General features: G+C 35.3%; 1 protein-coding gene across 13 annotated transcripts in view; it reads left to right on the forward strand.

The window, feature by feature from the left end:
* Positions 1-26,278, forward strand: part of ADAM22 (ADAM metallopeptidase domain 22) — a 220,833-nt gene that overhangs the window by 168,693 nt on the left and 25,862 nt on the right. For 12 of the 13 annotated variants that reach the window (XM_041727579.1, XM_041727582.1, XM_041727584.1 and 9 more), the window contains exons 15-25: positions 3,369-3,468; positions 6,250-6,321; positions 6,545-6,637; positions 10,158-10,238; positions 12,938-12,988; positions 13,214-13,277; positions 14,772-14,877; positions 15,669-15,788; positions 18,929-19,097; positions 21,944-22,058; positions 24,670-24,760. In XM_041727579.1, coding sequence (XP_041583513.1) covers positions 3,369-3,468; positions 6,250-6,321; positions 6,545-6,637; positions 10,158-10,238; positions 12,938-12,988; positions 13,214-13,277; positions 14,772-14,877; positions 15,669-15,788; positions 18,929-19,097; positions 21,944-22,058; positions 24,670-24,760 — 1,062 coding nt within the window. The remainder of the gene's footprint in view (positions 1-3,368; positions 3,469-6,249; positions 6,322-6,544; positions 6,638-10,157; positions 10,239-12,937; positions 12,989-13,213; positions 13,278-14,771; positions 14,878-15,668; positions 15,789-18,928; positions 19,098-21,943; positions 22,059-24,669; positions 24,761-26,278) is intronic. The other variant, XM_041727581.1, reaches the window with a different exon arrangement.

Raw genomic sequence — 26,278 nt, forward strand, 5'->3', positions numbered from 1 at the left:
GAAGTAATACATAGCATTGATTGCATGTTTTTAGTTTATATGAAAGGAGTTGTACTATATGTACTCTTCCGTGATTTGCTTTATTTGATCTTTATGCTTGTAAGATTTATCCATGCTAGTAAATATATAGCTCTAGTTCATGGAATGTATTCAGCACAGATTTCTCCCTTCTCTTCTTCATGCATGTGAATCATATCATTTTTCTGCTCAAAACTTTTGTGACTTTCTCTTGTCTGATGAATAAGGTTTAACGTTCTTCCGCCAGCACCTGGAGTAAGTGCATTATCTTTCTTCATCCTATTTATAATCTCATTTTCCACTGCTATTCATGGTCATTTGCTTATTACCATAGTTATATAGGGGTTTCCAGCCTTTTTGATTTTGTAACATAATCCTACATGGATTTTAAGCTTCTTAAAAATTTGCTCATCATAAATGTACATTAGTTTGCAGCCTCTTTTGAGTCCTTCGATATATTCTCTTGATTTGGAATTCTCATTTTGCTCTAACTGCATTTCTAGCCATTTGAGATTTATTATAATTTTAACTCCTGCATTGTAATTTAATTTTGTATGTCCTTATGCTTTGCCTCACTAGTTCGTTGTGAATTTTTGAGAATTACATCTTAGCTAATAGGTGTTTCTGTTTGACCTTACATTGTAATATCTTGACACACTTGATTTTCAATAAATATTTATTGATATTGTAATTTTGAACTTCCAAGAAATGTATGAGAAGGAAGATAAATGATAGAGGGACTGTATATGCAAGCATGTATTAAAATATTTTACAAAATATCTTTGGACTTTCTGTTTAGTAATAGAAGGAAATGTTAAAAGTCCTTATCCATAGTTTCAGTTTTCCAACACATACTAAATTACAAGCTAGAAGTCCTTGTCTTTTAAAAGCTATTTGGTACGTTATGTTTGATTATTCTGTTTAATTACTAAAAACAAAATTTTGTAGACTGTCTGCCTAGATTAAGCATAATGTGTAGCTAAATCAAATGGCAACACTCAGAAATGAACATAGCTCTTTCTGTTGGAACTCCTCTGATATCAAGTAGATGTGTGCAAGAAAAAAACTTTAAAATAAAACATTGTCTTACATGATACTATATATAATTTGAGCTGTGTCAAACATCACCAGACTATTAATTATGGATACGTATTTCCTGTGGGTACTTGCCCTCTTGTTTCTACTTTATGAACTTTCTGTTTACTGCTACATGTTGGAAAGCAGGTTGGAATTAATACCAGTCCTATTTAAAGGTATAAAAACTAGAATTTTGAGAAAGCATTGAATATAATAGATACATTTTCCTGCCAAAAAGATTTTTTGGAAGAGCCTAGGGAGATTTCTGCTTTCAGGTATTTGAAGAGCCATGGCATGGTAGAGGAATTAATCTTATTTGGTACAGGTCACTTCAAAGAACTGTGTGGGACAGTTATAGGAAGTCTGATGTGGCACGGTGAAGGTAAGAACAGTCTACAAATTCCAAGTGTTTATATATAGAAGAGCTTTCCTGTGAGGTCGTGGGTTTCCTATCACTGTTGAGAGCAGACTGAATGCCCAGCTGGACAGTGGGCAGGAGCCTGGGCCAGGCTGAGACCCCAGAGGGCTCCTTTGCAGGGCAGGAGTTGAACTAGACTTGGGAATCCAACATAAAGAGTTATTCACTTTTCCTTTGCCACGAGGGGAATCATCTTGAGTTTTGACCAGTAGAATAAAGAGGGAACTTGAAGAAACCTCATTTAAATTCCGTAACTTAGAGATATGTAGGATGGATTGGAGGAGAAGGCAATAAAACATTGGCTAGGGTGCCATTTGAAGGGAAAATTAGAAGTAATATGCATAACAAATTTTTTAAATAAAGAATAAATTTCATGATCTGTTAGGAAGATGAAATAAAGGAGGTAAAATAATTCAGATAGTGTAAACCCAGAGTACCTTTATTTGGCACAAAACACTTGAAAAATTAGTTTAAGGTGAATAATCACTGTAAGTTCCATTCATTGATTCACAAAGCATTAATGTCTGTGCTAGAAAAAAGTAGGGATGTAATAGGACATAGTACTTACAGGCTGGTGGGAGAGACTTTATAAAAACTATCTGTTATTAATTGTGTCCTCACTTTAATAAAAGCTCAATGTAAAACAATTGTTGAAAAATAGAGAAGGTTAAATTTTTATTACTTCTTGTTATTCAGTAATAGCCATGGTTAATGGTAAAATACTGCTAATCAGTACTTTTTCTTTTTTCCATTTTATCATTGTTTTATAAAATTTGAATCTTGTATATGTCATTTGTATATTTTATAGTTAACATTATATAGTCAGCATTTCTGAGTATTTTTCAGTGCCATAATTATTAAAAATTCCATGGTATTCTGTTTTATTAATATATCACAGTTTAGTTAACAGTTTTCTTCTAAACATTTTTGTGATTTTTATGGCATTTGCTATTACAAATCATGCTACCAAGTTTCTTTCTTCTTATGTCTTTGTACCCATAGCTAGTTATTTCCTCTAGAAAAATTTCTTAAAGTAGAATTACTAGATTTAAGAATATTTCTGTTTGAAGATTCTTAATACATATTGCCAAATTGTTCTCTAGCTACATTTCTTTTTCTTCTGATCCCTTATTACCCGTTTTTGGATTTTGACATAATCTTAAGAAAAGTTGCAAGAATAGTAACAAAGAACCTTTTTGTCCTCTGAATCCTAATTTGCTAATTTGATACCCCATCACCCCCAAATACCTCAGTGTGCATTGCAAACAAGTCCATCCTCCTACAGAACCAAAGTGCAACCAATAAAATCATCTAATTCTTAGCCCTCATTTAAGATAGGCTTGTATTCCAGAAATGCCTCCTTAACAAGATGATTCAGAATCAAGTGTATCAAGTGTCGCATTTAGTCTTTATGCCTCTTATCTTACTTTAGTCTGAAACAGTTCCTTAGTTTTTCTTTGACTTTCATGACTGACACATTCATAGATTATAAAATCATTTATTTTGTAAAATGTTCTGCAATTTGGGATCCAGCCCAGTTTTTATATTTAATAAAGACTCATTATGAAATAAATTGTTCCAAATGTTCTTTGATTGAAAATAGAGGTATGCGTGTGTTTCTTTTGAATGTATATCCTAATAATGAACAGTCCATAGTCACTATCAATCACTAAATGAAGAATTTAGAAATATACTGGTAGAATGAAAGTTTTATGGATTTAACACAAATGTACATATGTGAAATGTATTTTTCATTTTTAAGGATGATGTTACAATTTTAACAATGTTCAAGACTAGCATACAGACGAGGGAGACTAAAATTGTACCCAGTTATTGCTTTTTTTCTGTCTTACAGGTATTATCTTCCTAAAAAGTTCACCCAGTGTAATATTGAAGAGTATCATGACTTTCTGAATAGTGGAGGTGGTGCCTGCCTTTTCAACAAACCTTCTAAGGTACTAAGTGTGATCAGAATTATTAGTAATTAATCTTTCTAAGGTATTACTTAGTCATTGGCTCTTACAAAAGAAAACTTTCCAACTTGGCTTCTATGTCCCTATATTAGATACTTGAAATATCTGCATTTTTATTTTATTTTTTTAAGATTTTATTAATGAGAGGCAGAGAGAGAGAGAGAGAGAGAGAGAGAGAGACATAGGTAGAAGGAGAAGCAGGCTCCCTGCAGGGAGCCCGATGTGGGATTTGATTCCAGGACCCCGGGATCATGCCCTGAGACAAAGGCAGATGTTCAACCTCAAGCCACCAAAGCATCCCTGAAATATCTGCATTTTATTTATTTATTTTTAATTTTTTTAGATTTTTAAAAAATTTATTTATTAGAGATAGAGAGAGAGAGAGAATGACAGGCAGAGGGAGAAGCAGGCTCCATGCTGGGAGCCCAACGTGGGACTCGATCCCGGTTCTCCAAGATCACGCCCTGGGCTAAACCGCGAAGCCACTGGGGCTGCCCAATAACTGTATTTTAAAGTCAACTTTAATCTTAGACATTTTGGGTTATTATTTTTTCTAATTTATTTATTTGAGAGAGAGAGAGAGAGAGACTGCATATATGTACATGCAGTGAGCTGGGTGAGGGGAAGGGGAAGAGGGAAAGAGAATCTCAAGCAGACTCCATCTGAGTATAGACCCTGATGCAGGGCCCATGCAGGACTAGATCCCAGACCCTGAGATCATGACCTGAGCCAAAATCAAGAGTCAGTTGCTCAACCAACTGAGCCACCCAGGCACCTGGCATTTGAGGCTATCTGAGGGGAATAGAAAACAGGTGTAAATGAGACAGTGTGTTTTCTAAAAAAATGATTAGCTTGCAAAGATGGTTTTATTTTCCTTTTTCATTTTCTTGGTTCTTTGTATATGTAATCACAACTCAAACTGATGGAAAGAAGGGAATTTCTTTCTTCATTGCTCTCTACCCACTGCCTTTCAGAATGAGCAGCATGATTAAAAACATTACTTTTACTTCTCAGTATGAAAACCAAGGCTGCTTAAAACAGAAAAAGGAGAAAGTCTTTGTGTACTTAGACCTCGTCAGAGGCATTTCCAACTTGCAGAACAGTCTGTGGTTACTGACTTGAAAGCAGATCTTCCTCATGTATTTGGAAGATTGCAGGTTAAAGCAGAATGCTTTGTCCTTGTTAATTATGTGAAATATTACGTGTTTCTGTGTGTGTACTACAGCGATATGTGGCATTGCCTTTATAATCATTTACCAGGTTTCATTCTCTGTCTATTCCAGTGAAATGTAGGAAGTGTATCATATTGCTTTGAAAAGCAGTGACAGGCAGCCTGGGTGGCTCAGCGGTTTAGCGCTGCCTTCAGGCCAGGGCATGATCCTGGAGACCTGGGATCAAGTCCCAAGTCCGGCTCCCTGCATGGAGCCTGTTTCTCCCTCTGCCTGTGTCTCTGCCTCTCTCTCTCTCTCTCTCTCTCTCTCTCTCTCTCCCTCCCCCCCCCCCCCGTGTGTGTGTCTCATGAATAAATGGGTAAAATCTTAAATAAAAGTGACAATTTTAAAGACTCTTTGCAAAAGCTTCAGAAGGGATATTTGAACTCAATCCTGGTGCTATGAATGAAAAACAATTCAAGTCTCTTTACCAAAATGACTGATTATTCTGAGTTCGGAGTAGAAGAATAAATGTATTTTTCATCTGGATAAGTTTTAGTTTTGGCTTTGAAAGCTGTTTCATTTATTATGATCCCTTTCAACTGAAAACAGAATCTAGAGATATATTGACTATTTGTAGGAGAGGAGAGAATATTTGAAATCAGGAGGGGATTTTGTTGTCATTGCTGCTTTTTTTATTGTTTTTTTTTCCCTCTAGTTATTTAAGAAAGTGTGGGTGTGGGTATCTGTCTGTTGATAGGTATGTGTTCCATTCCATTCTATAATATGTAAACTTTGATGAACTTCTGAGTGAATATTATATAACTGGGACATAGCAGCTACTTATTAATTTTACCTATCACCATAAGATAAGTTATGCTCAAAAAATAATGAAATTAATGGAGAGTTTAAAAATAAAATAATCTTAAAATGTACTCTTGTATAGGCCAAAAGTTGCTTTCATCTCTGGGGCAAATTATTATTACTGTGCTCTGCAAAGCTATGCTAATAGGGGAAACTATATTTTATATTAAATAAGTGGATTTATTAATTTGCATGATTTCATAACTATTAAATAACTTTTTATTTCACAAAGATATATAGTTTGTGAAGGGTTTTCACAGATGATTGAACTTGATCCTCACAATTTGTGATGTAAATGGGCAGCTAATATTATTATTATTCTTGCTTTAAATATTAAAGCACTTGTGCTCTGAGATGACAAGTCATTTGTCCAAGATAGGTAGCTGATTCAAGATTTGAACCCACACTTTCTGTCTCCAAGTCTCTTGCTTCCTGTTTGAAATGAATTTTCAGGAGTCAGTCTGGCTTGGCTTCACTCCTTGCTAGATCATCTTTTATTTTGGTGGCATTTACCAGGCTCCATATGTATATTATATATGTAAATATAATTAATTCTGAAATAGAAACAGAAGTAGACACTTTTGTTCTAAAGTTCTAGAGTTAGCTTTCAAGTTTGGGAAAATAAAAATATACTTGGAAATGACTGACAGGTATACCAGATGTATGATTGTGGCACTTATGGTCTCTTATAAGGTCTTTGATCTTGATTTATCCATATTTTAGTTCTCTGTCTGATTTCATCCCGCAGCTTCTCGATCCTCCTGAGTGTGGCAATGGCTTCATTGAAACTGGAGAAGAGTGTGATTGTGGGACCCCGGCAGTAAGTCTCTGGGTGTTTTGATGATTTTTTTTTTTAGGTTATTCAGGGTCATTTCAAGTCCACACACTGAGACATACAGAGCTGGTGTTATGTCTGGAAATTTCATAGGCTATATGGAAGAAAGATTTTTATTGGAGGGTTATACATTTATTTAAAAATTATCCTGGTACTTTCAGAAAATGATGCCATTTTATGATGTTTTGCAAATGCTTATATTCCTTAGGAGTGTGTCCTTGAAGGAGCAGAATGTTGTAAGAAATGCACCTTGACTCAAGAGTCTCAATGCAGTGATGGTCTTTGTTGTAAAAAGTGCAAGGTAAATAAACATTAAGCAATGACTAATTGACAGAAAAGAGGATGTATTTGATTAAATCATCAAGGCTAGGCAAATATAACAATAATAATAGTGTCTAACATGTATTAAATGACTAAGTGCCACCTGCTTTACAGGATCCTCACAGAATCTTTTGAAGTCTCATTACTATTTTTATTGCTACTTAACTGCTGAGAACACCAAGGCATGTACTGGTTAAATAGTTGCCCAGGGTCTTGTACCAAGTTAAGTCAGACAGCTGGGTCCTGGAACTTGTTTACTTCCCAGTTTTTCTTCTCATTACTGCCTGCCTGAGGAGCATGCCCATTAACCAAAGTCAGATGTTCTTAACCTTCAAATGTTTTTCTTTTCTTTGTAAAGCCAAGTTGATATTTCAATAGATTCTTTTTTTCTGCTGCTGTGCTTGGTTTATTTCTTGCATTAGCTATTGAAGGAGCAGAAGCTATACTTTTAGACGATAACATCTTATGTGTATTACCATGCACCATGCAAGAGAGTTTAGAATTCATCTTTATGCACATTGTTTTCATCATCCCAATAGCATCCTACACCTGTCCCCAAATATTTAAGGCTTAACATCATAACCAGAAGATATTTGATCCTTACCTTTTTTCAAGGAAATCTATTTCTTTTTTCTCTTCTTATATAAAATATTGTATAATATTCTGTATTAGCTCTGAGGTTTAGTGTCCGTTTCAGTATGTATGTTTTGTGGAGGCACTGCCTGGGACTTAACCAGTAATTGGTACAAGTTCCTTAGTAAATATTTGTTGAATGAATAAATAAATATGCACAGCATTCTCTTATTGACTATTTGCTGATTGACTAATTTTCATCTAATGAGGGAGAGTGGGATATGAACCTATCATATTAAGTATCTACTGTGTGCCAGAGATTGTGTTAAACACTTTCAATTTATATCATCATGTATCTGGGTTTCTCAGTCCTGGCACTGTCAACATTTTTGGCTGGATAATTGTTTTGTTTTGAGGGTGTGTCTTGTATATTGTAAGTTATTTACATCGCTCGCTTACTTCTACCCACTTAGATAGAAGCACCACCCCTCCCAGTCATGACAACCAGAAATATTTCCAAACATTGCCAAATGTCCCCTTGGGGGCAAAATCACTGCTGGTTGAGACGACTGTTGTAGATAATGCTCATAACCAAACTTTTGGGATAGGCATTATTATCCATATTTTTCCAGTTGAGCATTCCTGGTGTCAGGGAAGAGATATGACCTGCATATGCTCATTCAGCTATTAAGAAATACATGTGAAGTTACATCAAAGATCTGCTGGCAGCAATTTTTGTTGTTTCTACTTTACCACTATGTCTCTGGCAGCTTTTTAAGACAAGTCACTGGCAGAGATCTCTGAAAGCACTCTAAAAAAGGAAGATTAAATCAAATATGAAACAGACATTTTAAGATTTAGATTGTGTCATCTGTTTAGTCTGTCATCTTCCCCAACTGCCATAAAAAGGGTCCCGATCATTTATTTTAATCCTCAATGTTTTAGTCTGCCCGTTTGTAAGATATCATTTTTATTTTGATGTATAGATTTAGACTTTTTGTGATATGAATATTTCAAGTAACAAATACAAAATAATAGAATTACAATATATACAATAAAATGTCGTGATTAACTACCTCACAAAGTAAGCTGCAGCTATAGCAGTCAAGTAAGAGCTTTTTGCCAATTTCTCTATCTTGCACTCCCAACTCTTTCCCCATCCTAAACTCATCAAGGAGCCAGAGGCAGGATAATGAATGGAGAAGGGGGAATAGAAAAACAGGCTGAGAAATCCTGTGTATCTCTATTTATTCTATATGCATATATGCTAAAGTATATCTAAGTCAGAGTTGGCAAACATTTTGGGGAAAGGGTCAGGTAGTAAATTGTTTAGGCTTTGTAGGCCATAAGGTCTCTGTCTCAGTTACTGAGTTCTGCCTTTGAAAACAGTCATCAACAATATAGAAACAAATGTGTTCCAATAAAACTTTATAAAAACATATGACCAGCCACTTTTTGCCCTCGAGCCATAATTTGCTAACCACTACTGTGAAATATTGCTAATTGACTTGTTTATTTTTTTTGTTCACTCATTAGTATATAAGTTCCAAGAAGGCAGGGATTTGGGTCAGTTTATCTACTGCTGTATCCCAGCACTGAGAGCAAGTTGTCCTTCACTATGCTTTCTTTTAAAAGTGTCTTGGCAGTTCTTGAGGATTCACACTCTCATATAAACTCCATCTTAAATAAGCTCATATTTCCACCTCAGACTCTAAAATTGTGGCTTACTGCAATCCCAAGAAGTTGGAAGGAAGAGAACCAGAGTATATGAATTTAAATTGTCTTGCTTATTTCTTTATTTTCATGGCCTATTTACCCCACTAAAATGTGAATTCCTTGCAAACAGGATTCTTGTATTTTGCTCTCCACTGAGTCCCCAGTGCAAGAAACTGCCTGGCATATTTTAAGTGCCTAAGAAATACTTGATGAATGAATGAACACAAATTTTGTTCAGATCTAAAAAATATCTGTTGAAATCCCGATTAGAATTGGCAGTGTACTATTCATAGTCTATGGACAATAGGAAACTAAGTGCTTGGAGGGTTATGAGCAAGGGAGAGAAGATGAAAGCTGGTGGGGGAGAGAGGGTCTGAGTAATGTGTATGTTTGTATGAGCAGACATAAAAACACAGGAGGATCTAGTGTCCCCGGTATTAGCATTTTGGAGAGGGAAAAAGAATGAGATTGAAGAGAGGGGAAGGATGATGACTTTGTGTATCTCTATTTGTTTTTTCATAATGAGTACTCTCACAATTTATAAATTCAGTGAATTTAAAATTTTATTTGTAACTCCTACACCTACAAGAAATATTTCAGGTGATTGCAAATAGGCAGGAAAAAAAAGAAAAGAGAAAAACCCTTCTCATACACAGGTACCAACAATAGAAACATTAGACAAGAATAAAAGATCGCAGCATAGATCTATATAAAAATGAGACATGAGACAAAGGACAGTATGGGAAGAAATCACTTTACCAGAAAAAAAGCTAACTTTTGCAATTCAGCCTAGAATGTAATGTTCAGAATCTTGGCAGATAAGGCAAAAAAAAAAAAAAAGTAAAATGATGAAGGTGCCAGTAAGAATGAAGAGTAAAGTGCAAATCCAAAGCCTTTTTTGAGAGGAAGAATTAGTAGAAATTGGACTGGCTTGTCCTTCTGGGGAGATGGCTCATCAAGACCCATCCTATTTTAGTAGATATTGTAAGACTTACATGTGATGACTGTGTAGATTATTTCATAAACCAGAAGCTTTTCCTGAAAGCTATTAAATGAACAGTTCATTCAGTAATGTGGTTTTCACAGATTTCCATCTTAAAATTGCTTGAGATATTCCTATCCAAGAAGACTCATTTTGCTTTTCTTTTGAGATGGTACTGTGTGAGATTTTTTTTTCAACAGTTTTGCACATTGATTTTTGTTCATTTTAGTTTCAGCCTATGGGGACCGTGTGCCGAGAAGCGGTAAACGATTGCGATATTCGTGAAACATGCTCGGGAAATTCAAGCCAGGTAATTTACAGAATCATTGTTCTAAACTCAATGGGAGAGAGCAGGGGTAGCTATAGTGACTGGCCCCCAGGCAAAATGTAAAGGAACAGGATATCATGTCTTTTTCACATCACTTCTCACTCTCCCATTATTTACTTCTCAGGAATTTCAGTTTCAGTAATCAGACCCTGAGCTGATGTGTAGCATCATTTTATCTCAGTGCTGAACTAACCTCAGACTGCAAGAGTGCTTTAACTATTTCATTTTGGTTTTTAAGTAAAGAGTAAAAGGCATTTGCTTTTTGTCTAATTTTCTCTCCAGCTGGTTGAAACAGGAGCCAGCCAACACAGAGAGACCCACAGAGCGCTAGTTCTGAGTAGGGGTCTGTTCTTCTGTCTTGACTCTTTATCTGAGATCATATGCACCACCTCACCCATTAATAATCATGTAGTTGTAAGTGGAGAAGATGGAGAAGCTGATAAACTTTGGTGAGGGTTCACAGATTTCACATGGTGATTATATATCCAGACAGTCCTCAGTTTGTGTGGTAGTGTAGGGCGATAACAACGGCCATGCAAGCTGAAATCATGTAAAGTCATCTTAATAATCAGTGCAAAACATTACAGTTGTGCTGTGATCTTTAAAAAAAAATGTCAGCCTACTAAAACCTTTCTTACTCTTTGTTTTAAGTTAATAGGGAAATGAAAAAATAAACTGATATTTATTCAGCCCACTAACATAAAACAGAAACATTGAGAATTACAAATTTTATTTCTTTGTAAAATCCGTATCAGGAGAAGTTTGGGCTGTGCATACCTTCTGGCCTTAAGATCGATCATCAGCATCTTTTCTATAGCTTGTTGAATTGTCAGACTCTCTTCTAAGTTTGGATCAGCTTTTGACATTTTATCCTTTGCACTTTCAATGTCATGAAATACCTCCAAGAGATGTGAAAGTGTCAATGTGAGGGGTTTGTTTGTTTGTTTTTGCCAAATAGCAGTATCAATGTGCCCAGTCAGTGATTTTTTTTTTTTTTTTGCTGTGACTCAATTTACATTTGATTTGAATTTCAATTCTAGTGTCATCATTTTTCATTTGTTTTCTGCATTTTCATCTTTGCTGCCCAATTCCCTCTTAGGATTATCTAGTTTTATAAAACGTCACTCACCTGCTATTACCCAGAGACAGAAAGGCAACACCACACCTACAGCCTTTGTTGTCTGTGCACAAACTAAATGAACACAGGCAGTGACCAGCAACTGACAGACTTTGCAAAAAGTGACATGCCATCATTGACCATGATGGGCAACTGTTATATACCTAGTGAGCATGGAATGAAAGGCTAGTAGCAGAGTTTGTGCTTTGGGCAGTTACAGTTATTATGCTTTGGTAACTGAAATTGGAACTGTGTTATTGGGGTACCGATGTCATTTCACAAAACCATGATATCTGAAATTCATGTATATTGGAGCTATGAAAAGCAAGGACAGCCTACATATTTTTCCTCTAGAGAAGAGGGATTCAGTAATAGTATATCTGCATTAATCATTAAAATGCTTTATTTTAAAGGTAGTCATCCTAAGAGACTAAAGATCTTTTTTGTAGAAGTATTTTATTTTCTTACTATCTAATTGGCATTGTTTTTATAGGCTAATACTTAGTGATGAAAAGGGTATGATGAATGATTGCCTCATATGTTCCTGGAGGGAAAGTATATTAGAGCCACTTCTTTGGACTGTGATTATACAATAAGCTGGAGCTTTAAAAAAGAATCTAAAATCCAAAGATGATGTATAAAGATGCTCGTGTTGAATTAGTTGTAACAACAACCTGGAGGCAGTTATAAGTGAATATTGTAGTATATTGGTTATATAGTTTGTTAGCTCAATGCAGTGTATTATACCCACCAAGGATGATACCTTGGAAATTCATGTGATGAAAGTATAAGGGGAAGAAGCAGGACATCAAATATTATCTGTAACTTGATGATGTACTAGTATTTAAAAAATCAAATTTCGTAGAAAAAGGTAAAGAAAAAATATGCCAAAATATAAGAAGATGTTGTCTTTGAGTGGTGGCTCTCTCTTGAGAAGCTCTTTCTTTCTTTTACATTTCTTGCATTTTCTCAAGGGAGTATATAATTATAAAGATAGAAAAAATGTATAATAAAATCTTAAATACTGTTTATTAAGAATGTTTTGCAGTTTTCTTCAATTGCTACAAGGGAAAAATGAGGCTATAAATATGTTTTTTTCTACTGTGCCTAAGTTGGACTTCTGCTCAAGAGGCATTTTAGGAGTAAGGGCTGTGTGCTTCCCATGGTAAATAAAAAAAAAAAAAAAGGAGGAAACTAGTTATTGCTCCGTTTATGTTGGCATCCTCCTTGCTTCTGTTTTGTGCTCTTGTTTTTCTTGCTCTGAGGAATAGTGTATAAAGCAAGATGCTCTGAAATGTTAGGGTTGGCTGAGGCATAGCATCAGTTCTTTTTATTTGCTACTGTGTAATCAACTGGTAGATCCATACTTTTAGGGGAAGTGCACCAATTGTTGTATTTCCTTTTGCTTCCTCTTGATCTTTTTTGTTTTTATTTTCAGATGTTTTAAGGGACTTAGCCATATTATCAGACTTTTATTTTCAAAAAAAATGAAAACATTACAGGGATTAGTTCAGCCAGATATTTTGCTGTGCACTTGGTTCATAGTTCTGTTTTCATTTCCTAGTGTGCCCCCAATATTCATAAAATGGATGGATATTCATGTGATGGTATTCAGGTAGGTTACTTCATCTTTACCTAAATCTTTCATGTGTACCAGCATGAAAGAAAATACTTAAATCTTATCAAAATAGGAAAATCAATTTAAATGTTTTGTGATCAATTCTGAAGACAAAAGGTTTTATAATACTCACCTACTAGTTTTCCTAGTTGTATTTTCTTTTTTCAGTGGTCCAGCATAAGCAGACATTGCATTTTTAATCGATATGCTTTTCCGTTTTAGGGGATTTGCTTTGGAGGAAGATGTAAAACCAGGGATAGGCAATGCAAATACATCTGGGGGCAAAGTAAGTAAAGAGTGTGCCTGGACCCTTTTCAAAGTTTAATATTGGTCAAAGGACATGTGAGCTGGAAGTAAATTTTCAACCACTTTATGACCAGAGGATTCTCAAAGACACTTTAGGTCTTACTAGAGGCACTGTTATGGCCATTAGGGAAAAGTATCTCCTTTGAGAAGATAGTTGGCTAGTTGGTTGTGCCTTTGGACAAGAATGAAGGTGCCTTGCTGCTGGGCAGATAAAGTCCACTCCAGGGTGTGCAGCCTGGGGAATAGAGCAAGCCTCGATTTCAGTTCCATTCACAGTTTCCTCGGCTGAGGTCCCTAAGCGAAACCTGTACAACCATATGTGATGGGCATGGACCCTGGATAGGGCACCCTGGCTTGGCCAGAGTTACTTTTTCTTCCTAAACTATCTCTCTTAAAGTCTAGGCTTTAATTAGGCTTTCCTAATTACAAGTCACCTTCTGCTAGGTAGCTGTACCACGTCAGAAAAAAATTATAGCTTTATTGCTTTCAAAGTTTGTCAGATTTTCAGAGGGAAATATCTAATATTTGTATCAAACATATTATTTAAATTGTATCTCTGTGTAAATGTGTATTTAAATACTCTTCCATATATTTCTTTGAAGGCAATTTTTGCTTTGAATTATTTCAGTAAACAATTTGTAGTAAGAAGTAAGCTATAAAGATAATCTTTAATTGTCACAAATAGTGGCTATATTCTTTCTGAGAGGGCAAGTATATGCCCTCTTTGAATAACTGGGGAATGGGGGAAAATACACAAATACAGAAAAAAAAACTACCAATGTGATTTTTTTTTTAAATAGACACAAACAGTTATCTTTGATTAGTTTGCAAAAGTCATTTTGTTCTCACTCTAGGGACAGTTCCATCAACCAGCCCTGGCTTTAGCCAAGATAAAGTCCTGATAAAGAACCTGACATAGCTTAAAATGTTATTTGACTGTCCTAGATTTAGTGTGAATTCAAGCTTGTCTAAAGCCAGAATGAAATTAAATTGTTTTTTTGATAGTTGTTAAGAATTAGTATACAAGGTGGAAGTTATACTACTTTTTTTTGAATCTTTAGTTACAGTGCCTCATTATTTTAATAAACTTGTCATTATGATTAATAAAAGTTGCCAAGTGAGAAATTTGTGTCTTACATTTACACTGAGATTAAAATGTGGAGTATTTATTCCAGGAACAATTTGGTAACATCTTCACCTAATTAGTGGCCAAATTCTGAGGGTGTTGTTTTTGGAACCTATAGCCTCAGTCTCATCAAAGATCTACATAGATTTGTTTTCCAAATTTCCAATGAAGAATGTAACTGAGTTTTGGATATAAAGGACAACTCTTGAGAACCATGGACACAGTTTTTGGACTTGGCCACATTGTCTCAAAGAAGAGCCCTTAAATGGCTACTTTCCCTTATTACAAGCATTTTGAGCTGCTCCTGTGTTGTATCCCTCACTGATGGAAAACTCTGTTCTGCTCCAGAGGTAATGGCATCAGATAAATACTGCTATGAGAAACTCAATATTGAAGGCACCGAGAAGGGTAACTGTGGGAAAGACAAAGACACGTGGATACAGTGCAACAAACGGTGAGATGGAGAAGTTTGCCCAGTAATTTTTATTTTTTCTCTAGCTGATGAAGTTTGATATTTCCATATATTATTTTGATAGTCTGCTAATCATTCTTGACAAAATATTTATTAGTATATGTGTTTTTTATTATGTATTTTAGTAATTAAAATATGCTAGATATAGAAAATATGTCAATATTTAATACCACTGGAAATATTTCATAAGTTAAATTAGAATTATATGTGATAGTTGAGGAAATAGTGGATTATATTGAAAAAGGGATCATGAGTCTATGTGGCTGAAAATCTAATATATAGAATCTAGTATATATATATTTTTTATATACTATATATATATATAAAAAATATATATATGTAAATTTTTAATTCTGGGGAAACAGTTTGAAGAAAGAGCTGTATTCCAGTACTCATCCAACAGTCATTTATTCACTTGTCAAATATCTTTAAAAATGTTTTAGCATATCCAGTAATGTGTTCTAGGGAAAGAGATTCTGATCTAAAAGAAGTATTTTTGGTGGATAATTTCTTTTAAAGAAATGCTTGAACTAACGGACAGTAAAGGAAAAGCTAGAAAACAATTGGGATTTCGGTATATGGATAACATGTTCAGAGAATACACTTTTAAAGGAGGAAGTAGACTGTTTTAGGCTTATTTAACTTATAATTTGAGCAAATAAAATATGGTTGATTAAAAAAATCCTAAAATAAGCTAAGATTATTGTTCTAACTATACATGGTTTATTCTCTCTTTGGGGAAAGAAGTAAATAATTGGTGTCTTTTAACACAGGGATGTGCTTTGTGGTTACCTATTGTGCACCAACATTGGTAATATACCCAGACTTGGAGAACTTGATGGTGAAATCACATCTACTTTAGTTGTGCAGCAGGGAAGGACATTAAACTGCAGGTAATTATCTCCATTCTGAACATTGATCATCTTACCTCCAAGGAATGCCACGTAGGGTTACTTTGGTTTTCTGTTCCCATGAGTGTTAGCAAGGTGAAACTGAATCTAGCCCATAGGGGTGACCAAGTAAATCCTGATACAAAAAGGTTGAAAAGAAGGTAAGAATTAGTTGACTATGCTTGCTGGAGTTATATTTAATGGGTTAAGAAAATCTTACAGGACTTAGTTTGTATTTAATTCCTGTCAGTGAAAATGACTCAGAGCGCCTGGGTAAAATCAGCAGATTAAATATATGCGTCTTCCTTTACTCCCTTCTGAAATCCCACTAAAATGACACTAAGTGAGGTTTTTTTTTGTTTTTTGTTTTTTTTAGAATTCATGTGTATCTACAGGGAGGTAAAAAAAAGGGAGCAGAGACAACAGTAACAAAATTTTTGAGTGTGGAGAGCCAAATGGATGTGTGGCAAATGATTGTCAAAACTAAGAAATCTGAATTCCTGAGTCAGTAATAGAGAAAATGGAGAGCTACATAGTACATCAAATCACTTCCCCAAAGGCTCAAAAATTGGCAGCGTGATCTGCTTCTGAGAAACAGAGTAAAGGTTTCAGGGAGTAAAGGGTTAAAATAAAGAAGATAGTTGAAAGTCTGCTAACAGATTACTTCCTGACTCACCTAAACTGAGATTGCTCACCCTCCCATGGAAGATTTGAGCTTTACATTCTGCACATAATAAAACAGATTTCCATACTGAAGGACAACTGGCAATATTGATATCAGAGTGTATGTAAGTGGTCTCATCCATGTTCAGCCAGAAAACCCTAAAATTTCCTATCATTTATCTAATTTCTCAACCCAAAATGAGCTGTTTATCAGACATGTGAAGGAAGACACTGATACACATGCATGCATACACACACATACACAAAAAGATAAAAAACAACCAGAAAAAAGGGTACCTATCGATATTTATGAGAAATATCTATCATGAAGTAAGAATGCAGTGCTATTTTTTTTTAAAAATGTGAAGAACATTCATAGAAACAAATGCTGTTGGAAATTAAAAATATAGAGGTAGAAATTAAACTCAGTAGTTGAAATGATCTCCCAGAAAGTAGAGCAAAAACAGCAAAAGGAGTGAGACATAGAGAAAAATCTCACCAAGTTGGAAGAGAAATGATGAACAGGGAAAATAGCAGGGAAGAAATCGTCAGTGAGTGACTTAGATTGTCTACCAAGAATGGACTTGAGTTCCTACTAGATTGTCTACCAAGAATGGACTTGAGTTCCTACATTGAGAGGCTCACTAAGTACAGGTACAATGAATGAAATTAGAGGTACGTCTAAACCTATCATTATGCAACTTCAGAATCTTAGGACAAAGAAAAGAATCCTAAATGTTTTCAGGGAGGAATAAAAAAAGGATCAGGCTTAAAATCTTTCAAGGAGCCCTGAGGGCCAGAAGACAATGGAGAACATGATTTCTGAACTAAGTTCTGTACCCAGGCAAAATAACAATCAAGTATGAAGGTAGAAAATATACACAACTTTTAGATATACAGTTTTCCCCATAAATGTACTCCCTGATACCCTTTCTCAGGAAGGTATTAGAAATTGTGCTGCACTAAAATGAAAGACTAAACTAAGAAAAGGAAAGGTTGGGCATATAGGAAAGAAGATGCCCACCATGAAGAGTCAGGCCAATCCTGCAATGATTGGTGAGGGGAAATCCCAGACATTACAGTTCTGCACAAGGTACAATGGGCAGCCAGATCAGACAGGAGCAGGGCACACTCCAGTTAATAACTCCAGGAGAGATTTCTACAGGAAGATGAATTGATGCTCAGACATATCTTGAGGATTTTGGGGCCAGCAGTTTGATTAGTTTTGCATTAATGACAAATTCTTAGGTATGAATGACAAGGTAAAAAGACAACAAACAAATAAAAGACTTGCTAATATAAGGGGAAATGAAAAGTACAGGAAAACATTTAATTATGGCATACTGTATCACTCAACTGAATAACATTAACATAGTCCTAAAAATGTGCATTTTTATTGATTTGACTATTAATTAAACAAAATTTATGGTGGGAGTATAGGAGAAAGATATAAATTGTTAGATTCCATTGAGGGAAGTCAGTTGATAGTATCTGAGATGGAAAAATAACAAATAGTAACACAGACTCATTATTTAAAGATATGTACACAAATAACAAAAGAATCAATTAAATGTAGACAGTGGTTTCCTCCAAGGAGGGATATATGATGGAGGAGAGGGCACTGGACCACTTTATTGGATTTTTAAAAACCAATTTGTCTGTTTGGCTCTTTAAACTATATGCATGTCTCATTTTGATAAAAATAAGAAAGGAGATGTGCTGACATTGACATGGTACCATATGAATAAATTAATTATGAGTTTACATTTTAACCCTATTCTTTTTTTATTCCTATATAACTTGTAGGCTTGTTATATTGAATAGTGAAGTTATAATAATTTAGCCACTCTCAAATATAATTTTTAAATTAGCAGTCTTCTTGGAAAATATAAACCCAAACCACTTTCCATCCATGTTTGAAACATGTGTGAAATCTTGAAACCTACTTATTCAAATCAAATGCTAGTAATAATGGCTCACTTGACTTGTACATGAGCCAAGGCAAAGTGATAAAGCTGTTTCAATTTAGACCCTCGTTATAATAATTGTGTTTAAATACTAAAATATGTCAATGTCTCTGAAAGGAATTAGATCAAAAGATTCAATTGCTTTCTCCATTTAGAGGTTGAAAATGGTTATGCTATTGGTTTTTATTAGATAATAAATAGAAAAATAGAGAAAGTAGTATTGCCCACTTTTTAGTATTGTTTTGTTTTGCTTTTAGTGAGAGAAAGACAGCATGCATGCTTGAACAGAGGGTAGGAGCAGAGGGAGAGTGAGAATCCCAAGCAGGCTCCATGCTCAGCCCAGATATAGGGCTCTATCTCACGACCCTGAGATCATGACTTGAGCTGAAATCAAGAGTTGGACACTTAACCGACTGAACCACCCAGGAACCCCCACTTTTTAGATTTTAAGCAGATTCTCAAAATGAATGTGAATTAATTGAGTCCTTTTTTCTTTTTGTTCTCTGTTTTTAGTGGTGGGCATGTGAAGCTTGAAGAAGATGTAGATCTTGGCTATGTGGAAGATGGAACTCCTTGTGGTCCCCAAATGATGTGCTTAGAACACAGATGTCTTCCGGTAGCTTCCTTCAACTTTAGTACTTGCTTAAGCAATAAAGAAGGCACTGTTTGTTCAGGAAATGGAGTAAGTGTTCAGTACCTTACCATAGAGATACTCCTCTATTCTTTCATATCACAGAAGTAGATATGACCCTAACCTGCTTATTTCGTAAAAATGGAAAATATGCTTATTCATGTTGCTAGCTGGCACGTAAACAGTAATTTGGTCATAGTCATTGGAATATTTCTGTTGTGTAATCTGTGCAAGCCTAGGAATAAGGAAAAGTATAATCTTCCAAACCAAATTCTTCTGTTTCTTTCTTATTATGTTAATGTGATTTCATATAATATAATGCCAGTTTCTACAAGTGATCTGGGAGAGAAGTTTTAATAAACTATAAAGGGATTTTTTAAAAAGATGTTATTTATTTATTCATGAAAGATGCGCAGAGAGAGAGAGAGAGAGAGAGGCAGCAACACAGGCTGAGTGAGAAGCAGGCTCCATGCAGAGAGCCCGATGTGGGACTCGATCCCGGGGCCCCAGGATCATGCCCTGGGCCGAAGGCAGGCACTTAACCGCTAAGCCACCCAGGGATTCCCTATAAAGGGATTTTAAAAGAGTGTAAAAAAAGTCTAAAAAGGGGCATTGATCACAATATTTAACAACTGGTATGGTCCAGTCACTGAGCAATTAGAATAGATCATAAATACCTGCTGTAGCCACACCAAGTGTGTATTAGTTGAGGATAACTCCTAGAGGTAAAAACTGAATAAGTCGGGGAAATAAATGTTGATCACAGATGAATAGAAAAAAATGGCATTGTTTAAAGGACTAAATTCTATTCTTTTCAGTGATATATCTGATAATGTCCTATATAAGTGAGTTTATAAATTAGCTAACCATGCTCTAATAGTGATCACAGTTCGGTCATTTTCAGTTAGGAATTCCTATACTAATAAAATCATCTTTGCTTCTTTTTCCTTTTGGCATGCACTATGATTTTTTTTACCCTAATTAGATTCTTTGCTTGAACTGGTCATATTATCCAGTTGAGGTAAAGGATCCTGTTCTGAAATTGTAAACCTTTAATCCTGGTCATTGCATGTAGATCCTCTAGGAATATGCCAAGAATTTTCTAGGGGGGTCTTATCAATAGTAACCCTTTGGCAAAGGATACAAATTCTTAAGGCAATGAAAATAGAGAAGGCACATGGTAAATAGTTCTGCTCCTGTAAAGGACTTAGCAGTTTCTTGAATAAGTGAAAGATATTAAGGGGTAATGCTTTTGGGGGGAATGCAACAAAAACTTGATCTTTCATGCTAATGATAACAATGTCTTCTTTCTTCATCTAGAGATTCTGAATATATAACACAGAGATCAAACAGTTTTGTTAATAAACCATTTGTTTAGCAAATGAATAAAAGTGATAGACACAAGTAATTCAGGAGGCAAATATTATCCAAATCATTTGCAATAATTATGCATCATACAGAGATATTATATCCTATGTATTTTTAACTCACAGTAACTATATATACAACAAAAATTAAAATGAGGATACAGTAGATACTCTATGTACTCTACATTATGTAGTTAGGAGTATGGGCTTGGGATCAGACAGTCTGAGTTTGAATCCCATCTCTATTTCTTACTAACTGGGTGAGATTTGGCAATTTATTTAGCCTGTGTGTGATTCAGTTTATTCCCCTATAAAGTGAAAATAATAATAATATTGCCTGCCTTACATGATTGTTATGAAGAATGAGTGAATTAATACTTGTAACTTATATGTAATTAAAACAATGCCTGAGGCATAGTGCATGTTGAATAAATGTTTGCTAGACTGTGTTGTAATCACTGTACACTGGAGTCACTGTCTGTTCTTGTCACTCTGTCACTGTTGTATGGTGTGGAAACTGATATTTGGAGAAGCCAGTTGACCTGGTTAAAGTCCATTAATAAGATAGGAATGAAATTGGCAGTCACACACTGGCCTTTTGACTTTAAATCTAAACCTCTTTCTGCCTGCATATCTGTCAATCTGCAGAAATTTGATAATTGAATTAATTTGAAATCTGCAGTTTCTTATCATATTTTATAGTTATGTTTAGATGTGGCTGTATGTTATCTTCTTGTGCACTAGATCAGAGCAAAGACAGAAAGTGATCCAGTGAAAACTTACCTCCTGAAGAACTTTTCTGATCTTAAACCTAATTGGATTCTTTTCTATTTCCCATTCCATTCAAAGTTGTTTTGAAATATAAGATCTAGGTGTAGATTCTGTTTCCTGGATGTATAAGTGACTATAGATTATTGTCTTATAATTTTAAAAAATTGCCATTTTATGTGAAATTTTTTCCTTACATTTTGTTTGAGGGGTTTGTGGTTTCCATGATGTGGAGGTCGCTCATCTCTAAAGCTTGGGTTGAGGTGCCAGGGCTATAACTTTGTGAAACTTTCTTCTTAGACCACTGTAAGAGACTTTCCCTTTTCTTCCTTGGATTTCTCTTTATCTTATCTGCTTCCTGAAAGATGAATACAATTTTGGTATAAAGACCCTTTCTTTGGAAGAAAGAAAATTTTATATTGGATAATTGGCAAATGATTGTATTTCTGCCTACTTTTAAAACTCTTTCTCCTATAAAGTTAATGCAATTCAAAACAATAATTTCATTGATTTCTTTTTAGACTATGAATTGTTTCCACCTGTTAAAATTCATTATTCCCTTCGGGTCTAACTGCTGATCTCTAGAAAATGTTATTTTAGGTACTTACGTAGGAAATCAGGTAATTGATATGAAGAAGAAAGTACTAATAATTTTTCAGCACCATCAAATTCTAGCCATATAACAGTTAGAAATCAGTGCTTAATTTTCATGCCTCTATACCAAAGAGTTGACCTGTACTCTTGATTAATTTTGGATTTCAGATTTGCAGTAATGAGCTGAAGTGTGTTTGTAACAGACACTGGATAGGTGCAGACTGTAGCACTTACTTCCCTCACAATGATGATGCAAAGACTGGTATAACTCTTTCTGGCAATGGTAGGTACTTGATTTGGTGCCGTTACATAGTTTTTACACATAATGAAAGAGAACTGCTCTTTAGATTGTTTCATTCAGATCATTTTTATTTATTTACTTATTTATTTTTATCATATTTATAGTTCAAATATGATCTACAACTGGGATCCTCAGTATGAAATTGATATTTTCCATTTTATTGTAATCATGTGTAATATTAAATATAACTTAGTCTAGTGATTTAGCTTTATCTTGTTCTACATCAGACTGAGATTTTTCAGTTTTTGGGGAGGGGGGTGACAACAAACCATTTCTTTTAAATGAAGAAAATAGTCCTATTTCTTAACTCTGAACTTAAGGGGAGAATTTTTTTATTTGGGGATTGAATAAATAGAAAAAAACAATTGACCAGATTTATTTTTTAAAGATTTTATTTATTTGAGAGAGATAGAGAAATGTGAGAGACAGCATGAGCAGGGTGGGAGGGCAGTGGACAGAGGGAGAGGGAGAAGCAGGCTTCCCATTGAACAGGGAGCCAGATGTGGATCTCTATCCCTGGACCCTGGGATCATGATCTGAGCTGAAGGCAGAAGCTTAACCATCTGAGCTACCCAAGTGCTCCTGAAGAATTAATTTTGAATATCTTGTTGGCTTTAGTATTTTTTGTTATAGAATCTCATTTCTATTCAACCCCAGTTCTGTAGACTGAACTGTGGGTAATTCTAGAAGTAGTAACCTGACCAAGGTGCCTGGAAGGGGGGATTAAGGACATGGATAATAAACAGGTGCAGATGTAAAAGCTAGAGTGGCCCAAATGGAGAAGTAGAAATTAAATGCAGATAGTTGAAAGAACACATGCCTTAGAGGTAGATGTCCCCTTTTAAACTGTTTTATCATTTTTCATGATTGACTATTCTGCATTAAATTATGATCAAATCCTGAAGTCCATTCACTTCCAAAGGGTGAGAAAAAAAGAAGTATGTTCATTGTAATCATCCAAACAGGCTAAGAATCTGAGCCAAGATGACTTTATCAGGGGAGGTCAAAGAATGATGAAGATTCTGGTATCTTCAGTTTTAGCAAAGGTAGTGTGAAGCTTTTTTCAGCAGCTAATACACAAAGTTGAGGCTTTTCAGGTCCATTAGATTTAAGTGACTTGTCGAAAGTCATAATGTTACTTAGAAATAACCAGGCTAAGCATCCATGTTTACTGATCCCTGTTAAAATTGCTGAAGAAAAGACTGCTATGTTTGGCCTTAGAGTAGGAAAACCCAATGAGCCAGTGGGTCCTCTGGCATCTGCATCCACTCATCCCATGGAGGATGTGCGCAGGGTGGAGTCCTCCAGCTTCCTCAGGTGCCCTGCCATGCTTAGGGCTCCCAGACTGGGAGGCTGCTGCTTCTGTCATGGGGATTTGCAGTCTGTCTAGTTGCCCATGATTACGGATTGTTGGCATCCAAAAAGATGCTTCAGGAGTGCAGCAGACAAAGAAAGATCTGAGATGCTCTGAGTGAAATAGATGTGGGTGATTTAAACATCTGGTGTAAATCATTATCAGCAAAGCAGCCAGGCCTCTGATCTGCCTTTTCTGCTCTTGAGCCCTCACTTGAGCTTTTTGACCAAACCTTCGACTTCCTGGGCTGCTGACACTGCTAGGATCTCCCTAAAGATTGCATCTTGGCCTTTCTGACAGCAGATACTGACACCACGCTGCCATTTCTGAATCCAAGTGCCAGGCTTGCCTTGGCCCTCTGCCAGCCTAAGGCCGCCTCACCCTTGGGCCTGACCAGCCCCAACTCATGCTCACCACATGCTGTCTTTTCTTTTGGTTTTCCCTTTTCTACAATGCCCTAGCCACCATTACCAAGACTGGGAACTAGAGGCCCAGTGCCTGTATTCTCTATCACCTGAGCACTGATTGAATAAATTGAGAGGCACGTTTTCTCTCTTTATGAGCTTGCATTTGAGAGACAAAATATCACCCATACAACTGAGAGTGATAAGGACTTTGCATTAGTTGTCAAGATGGAGTGTTAGTGTCAGTCACATTTCTGGAATTCTCGAGGAAGAGGTCAGGGTCAAAAGGAACATGGGTTTCTACAGGTTCCTGTCCAAAGAGTGCTATGGCAATATAGTAGTGTTTTTATCTTTTTGCTTTTTATCTTTACTCCTTCTTGTAGTCCAGTGACCTCATGTTATTTTTCAGAAAATTACATGGGAAATAAAACTGTGCACCATGCACTGGGACAAGAATGAAAAGGGAATGTAAACAAGTATTTATGTAAACAAACAATTGATGGGGATTGCTAAGTAATGGTTGATTTTTTGTTCCTTTAGAAAACACCCACTTTTTTTTTTACCTCACAGCGTGTATGAATGTCAAATCATTATGCTGTACACCTGAAACTTATACAACTTTATGTCAGTTATAAGCTCAAAAAATTAAATAAAAACGTATTCTCTAAAATTAAGACTTAAAGGGAAAAAATACCCACTTCGTAAGACAAATAATTTTGTGAGTGTGAGGAGTACAAATATGGAGAATAAAATTCCTAAAGGAATTTTATGTCAAAATTTCAGTAATACACACTGATCGCCATTGTTTTCTTTTCTTTTCTTTTTTTTCTTGTAGGTGTTGCTGGTACCAATATCATAATAGGCATAATCGCTGGCACCATTTTAGTGCTGGCCCTCATATTAGGAATAACTGCATGGGGTTATAAGTAAGTGAAACGTCTCAATATTATTACTATTGAAATAAACTTGAAAACTTTAAGACATTTTGTCTAAATGAATTAAGCACCTGGAAAGTTTTGTGTTGTTGGATAAATATACCTGCGGTAAAAATCAGTCTGGTTCAACATGCAACCAGTGATTATTCTTGGCATGATTAGAGGTAATAATAATTTTTTATTTTCTTAGATTTTGAGATAATTCCCTTCAATTCTAAAAGATAACTCCCTTCTGTTATATTGTTTTAAGACCATTATGTGAGGTAAAATCAGTCTAAATCTTACACTAGGCTGTGTGGATTTGCTCTTTAGTGACACAGGCTCTTGTCACTTAAACCCATACCCAGAAATCTAGGCAAGGCAGTCATGTAGGGAGCATGATGTTTTAGTAACAAAAGCAGTGATAACATCAGTTATCAATAAGAACAGCAGAGGCATATCTGTGACTACTAACTGTGGCCCTACATAGTGCCAGAGGCAAAACTTCTTTATCTTCACACTCAGTATGAGGGAGGCACTATTATTGGTTAAATATTGGGTGTTTGTGTGTGAAGAAAATACTGTTCATAGATTTAATTTGTTCAAATTAGGAATCAACTGTAAGTTACAACTTTTAATATGTAACTCTTAAGCTTCAAATTCAGTGTATCAGTTTTTGATTCTTATTTATGAATTTTAAAAAGTTACAAATTATGTAACATTTAAATACTGAATCCCCTTGAACATTTTAGCTAAGTAGATGACTTCAAACGTTCCAAACTTATATATTTAATATGTTTGGTTTCCTTTTAAAGTACTTCAATCTTATAATGTAAAAAATTTTCCTTAGTATCCAAATATTTTATCTAAGTTTAATAAATTGAAACTTAAATATGTTGAACATTAAGTTCTGTTTAACATTTCAACTTAAAATCATTGTTCTGCTGATCTCTGATAACGATGTGTCAGTACTCCTAGGCCTGGGTGTTTCTTTCCATTTGAAGGTCCTGCAATTTTTTCTAGAAATTCTGGCTATTACCCCATTTTATAGCATTCCCTCCCCCCCCCCCCCACTATGGGCCAGACTTACTTCACTGAAAGAATAGAGAATTAGAATATTTTAGGCTTCAAATTACACCAACACCTTTCTATAGACTAGGCACTATATAATTATATGATGTTGTTGTTGTTATTATTATTATTATTATTACCTGACATGGTCTTAAACCAACTCAATTGAAGGAAATTTCTTTGAAAGTGTATATGGCTGTTGCTTGTTGTAAAGTCAAAACCCTGAAAGAGTTTCTTTGGCAGAAAAGAGAGAGCAGTTAGCTTACTGTCAAGATAAATTTTGTATGCTGAAAGCATTAAAATATCCAATGGTGTTTCTGGAAAGCTATATTAACAAATAACACAGACAGCATAGACAGTAAAGTTTAGCATAACATAGTAACTACAGCATCAGACAGCAAAGGAAGGCACAGCACAGTAGGAAAGCTTTGTCTTGATTAAATGAGTACTTCATCCTGT

Source organism: Vulpes lagopus, chromosome 13 (assembly GCF_018345385.1).
Source record: "Vulpes lagopus strain Blue_001 chromosome 13, ASM1834538v1, whole genome shotgun sequence".
NCBI classification, from domain to species: Eukaryota; Metazoa; Chordata; class Mammalia; order Carnivora; family Canidae; genus Vulpes; species Vulpes lagopus.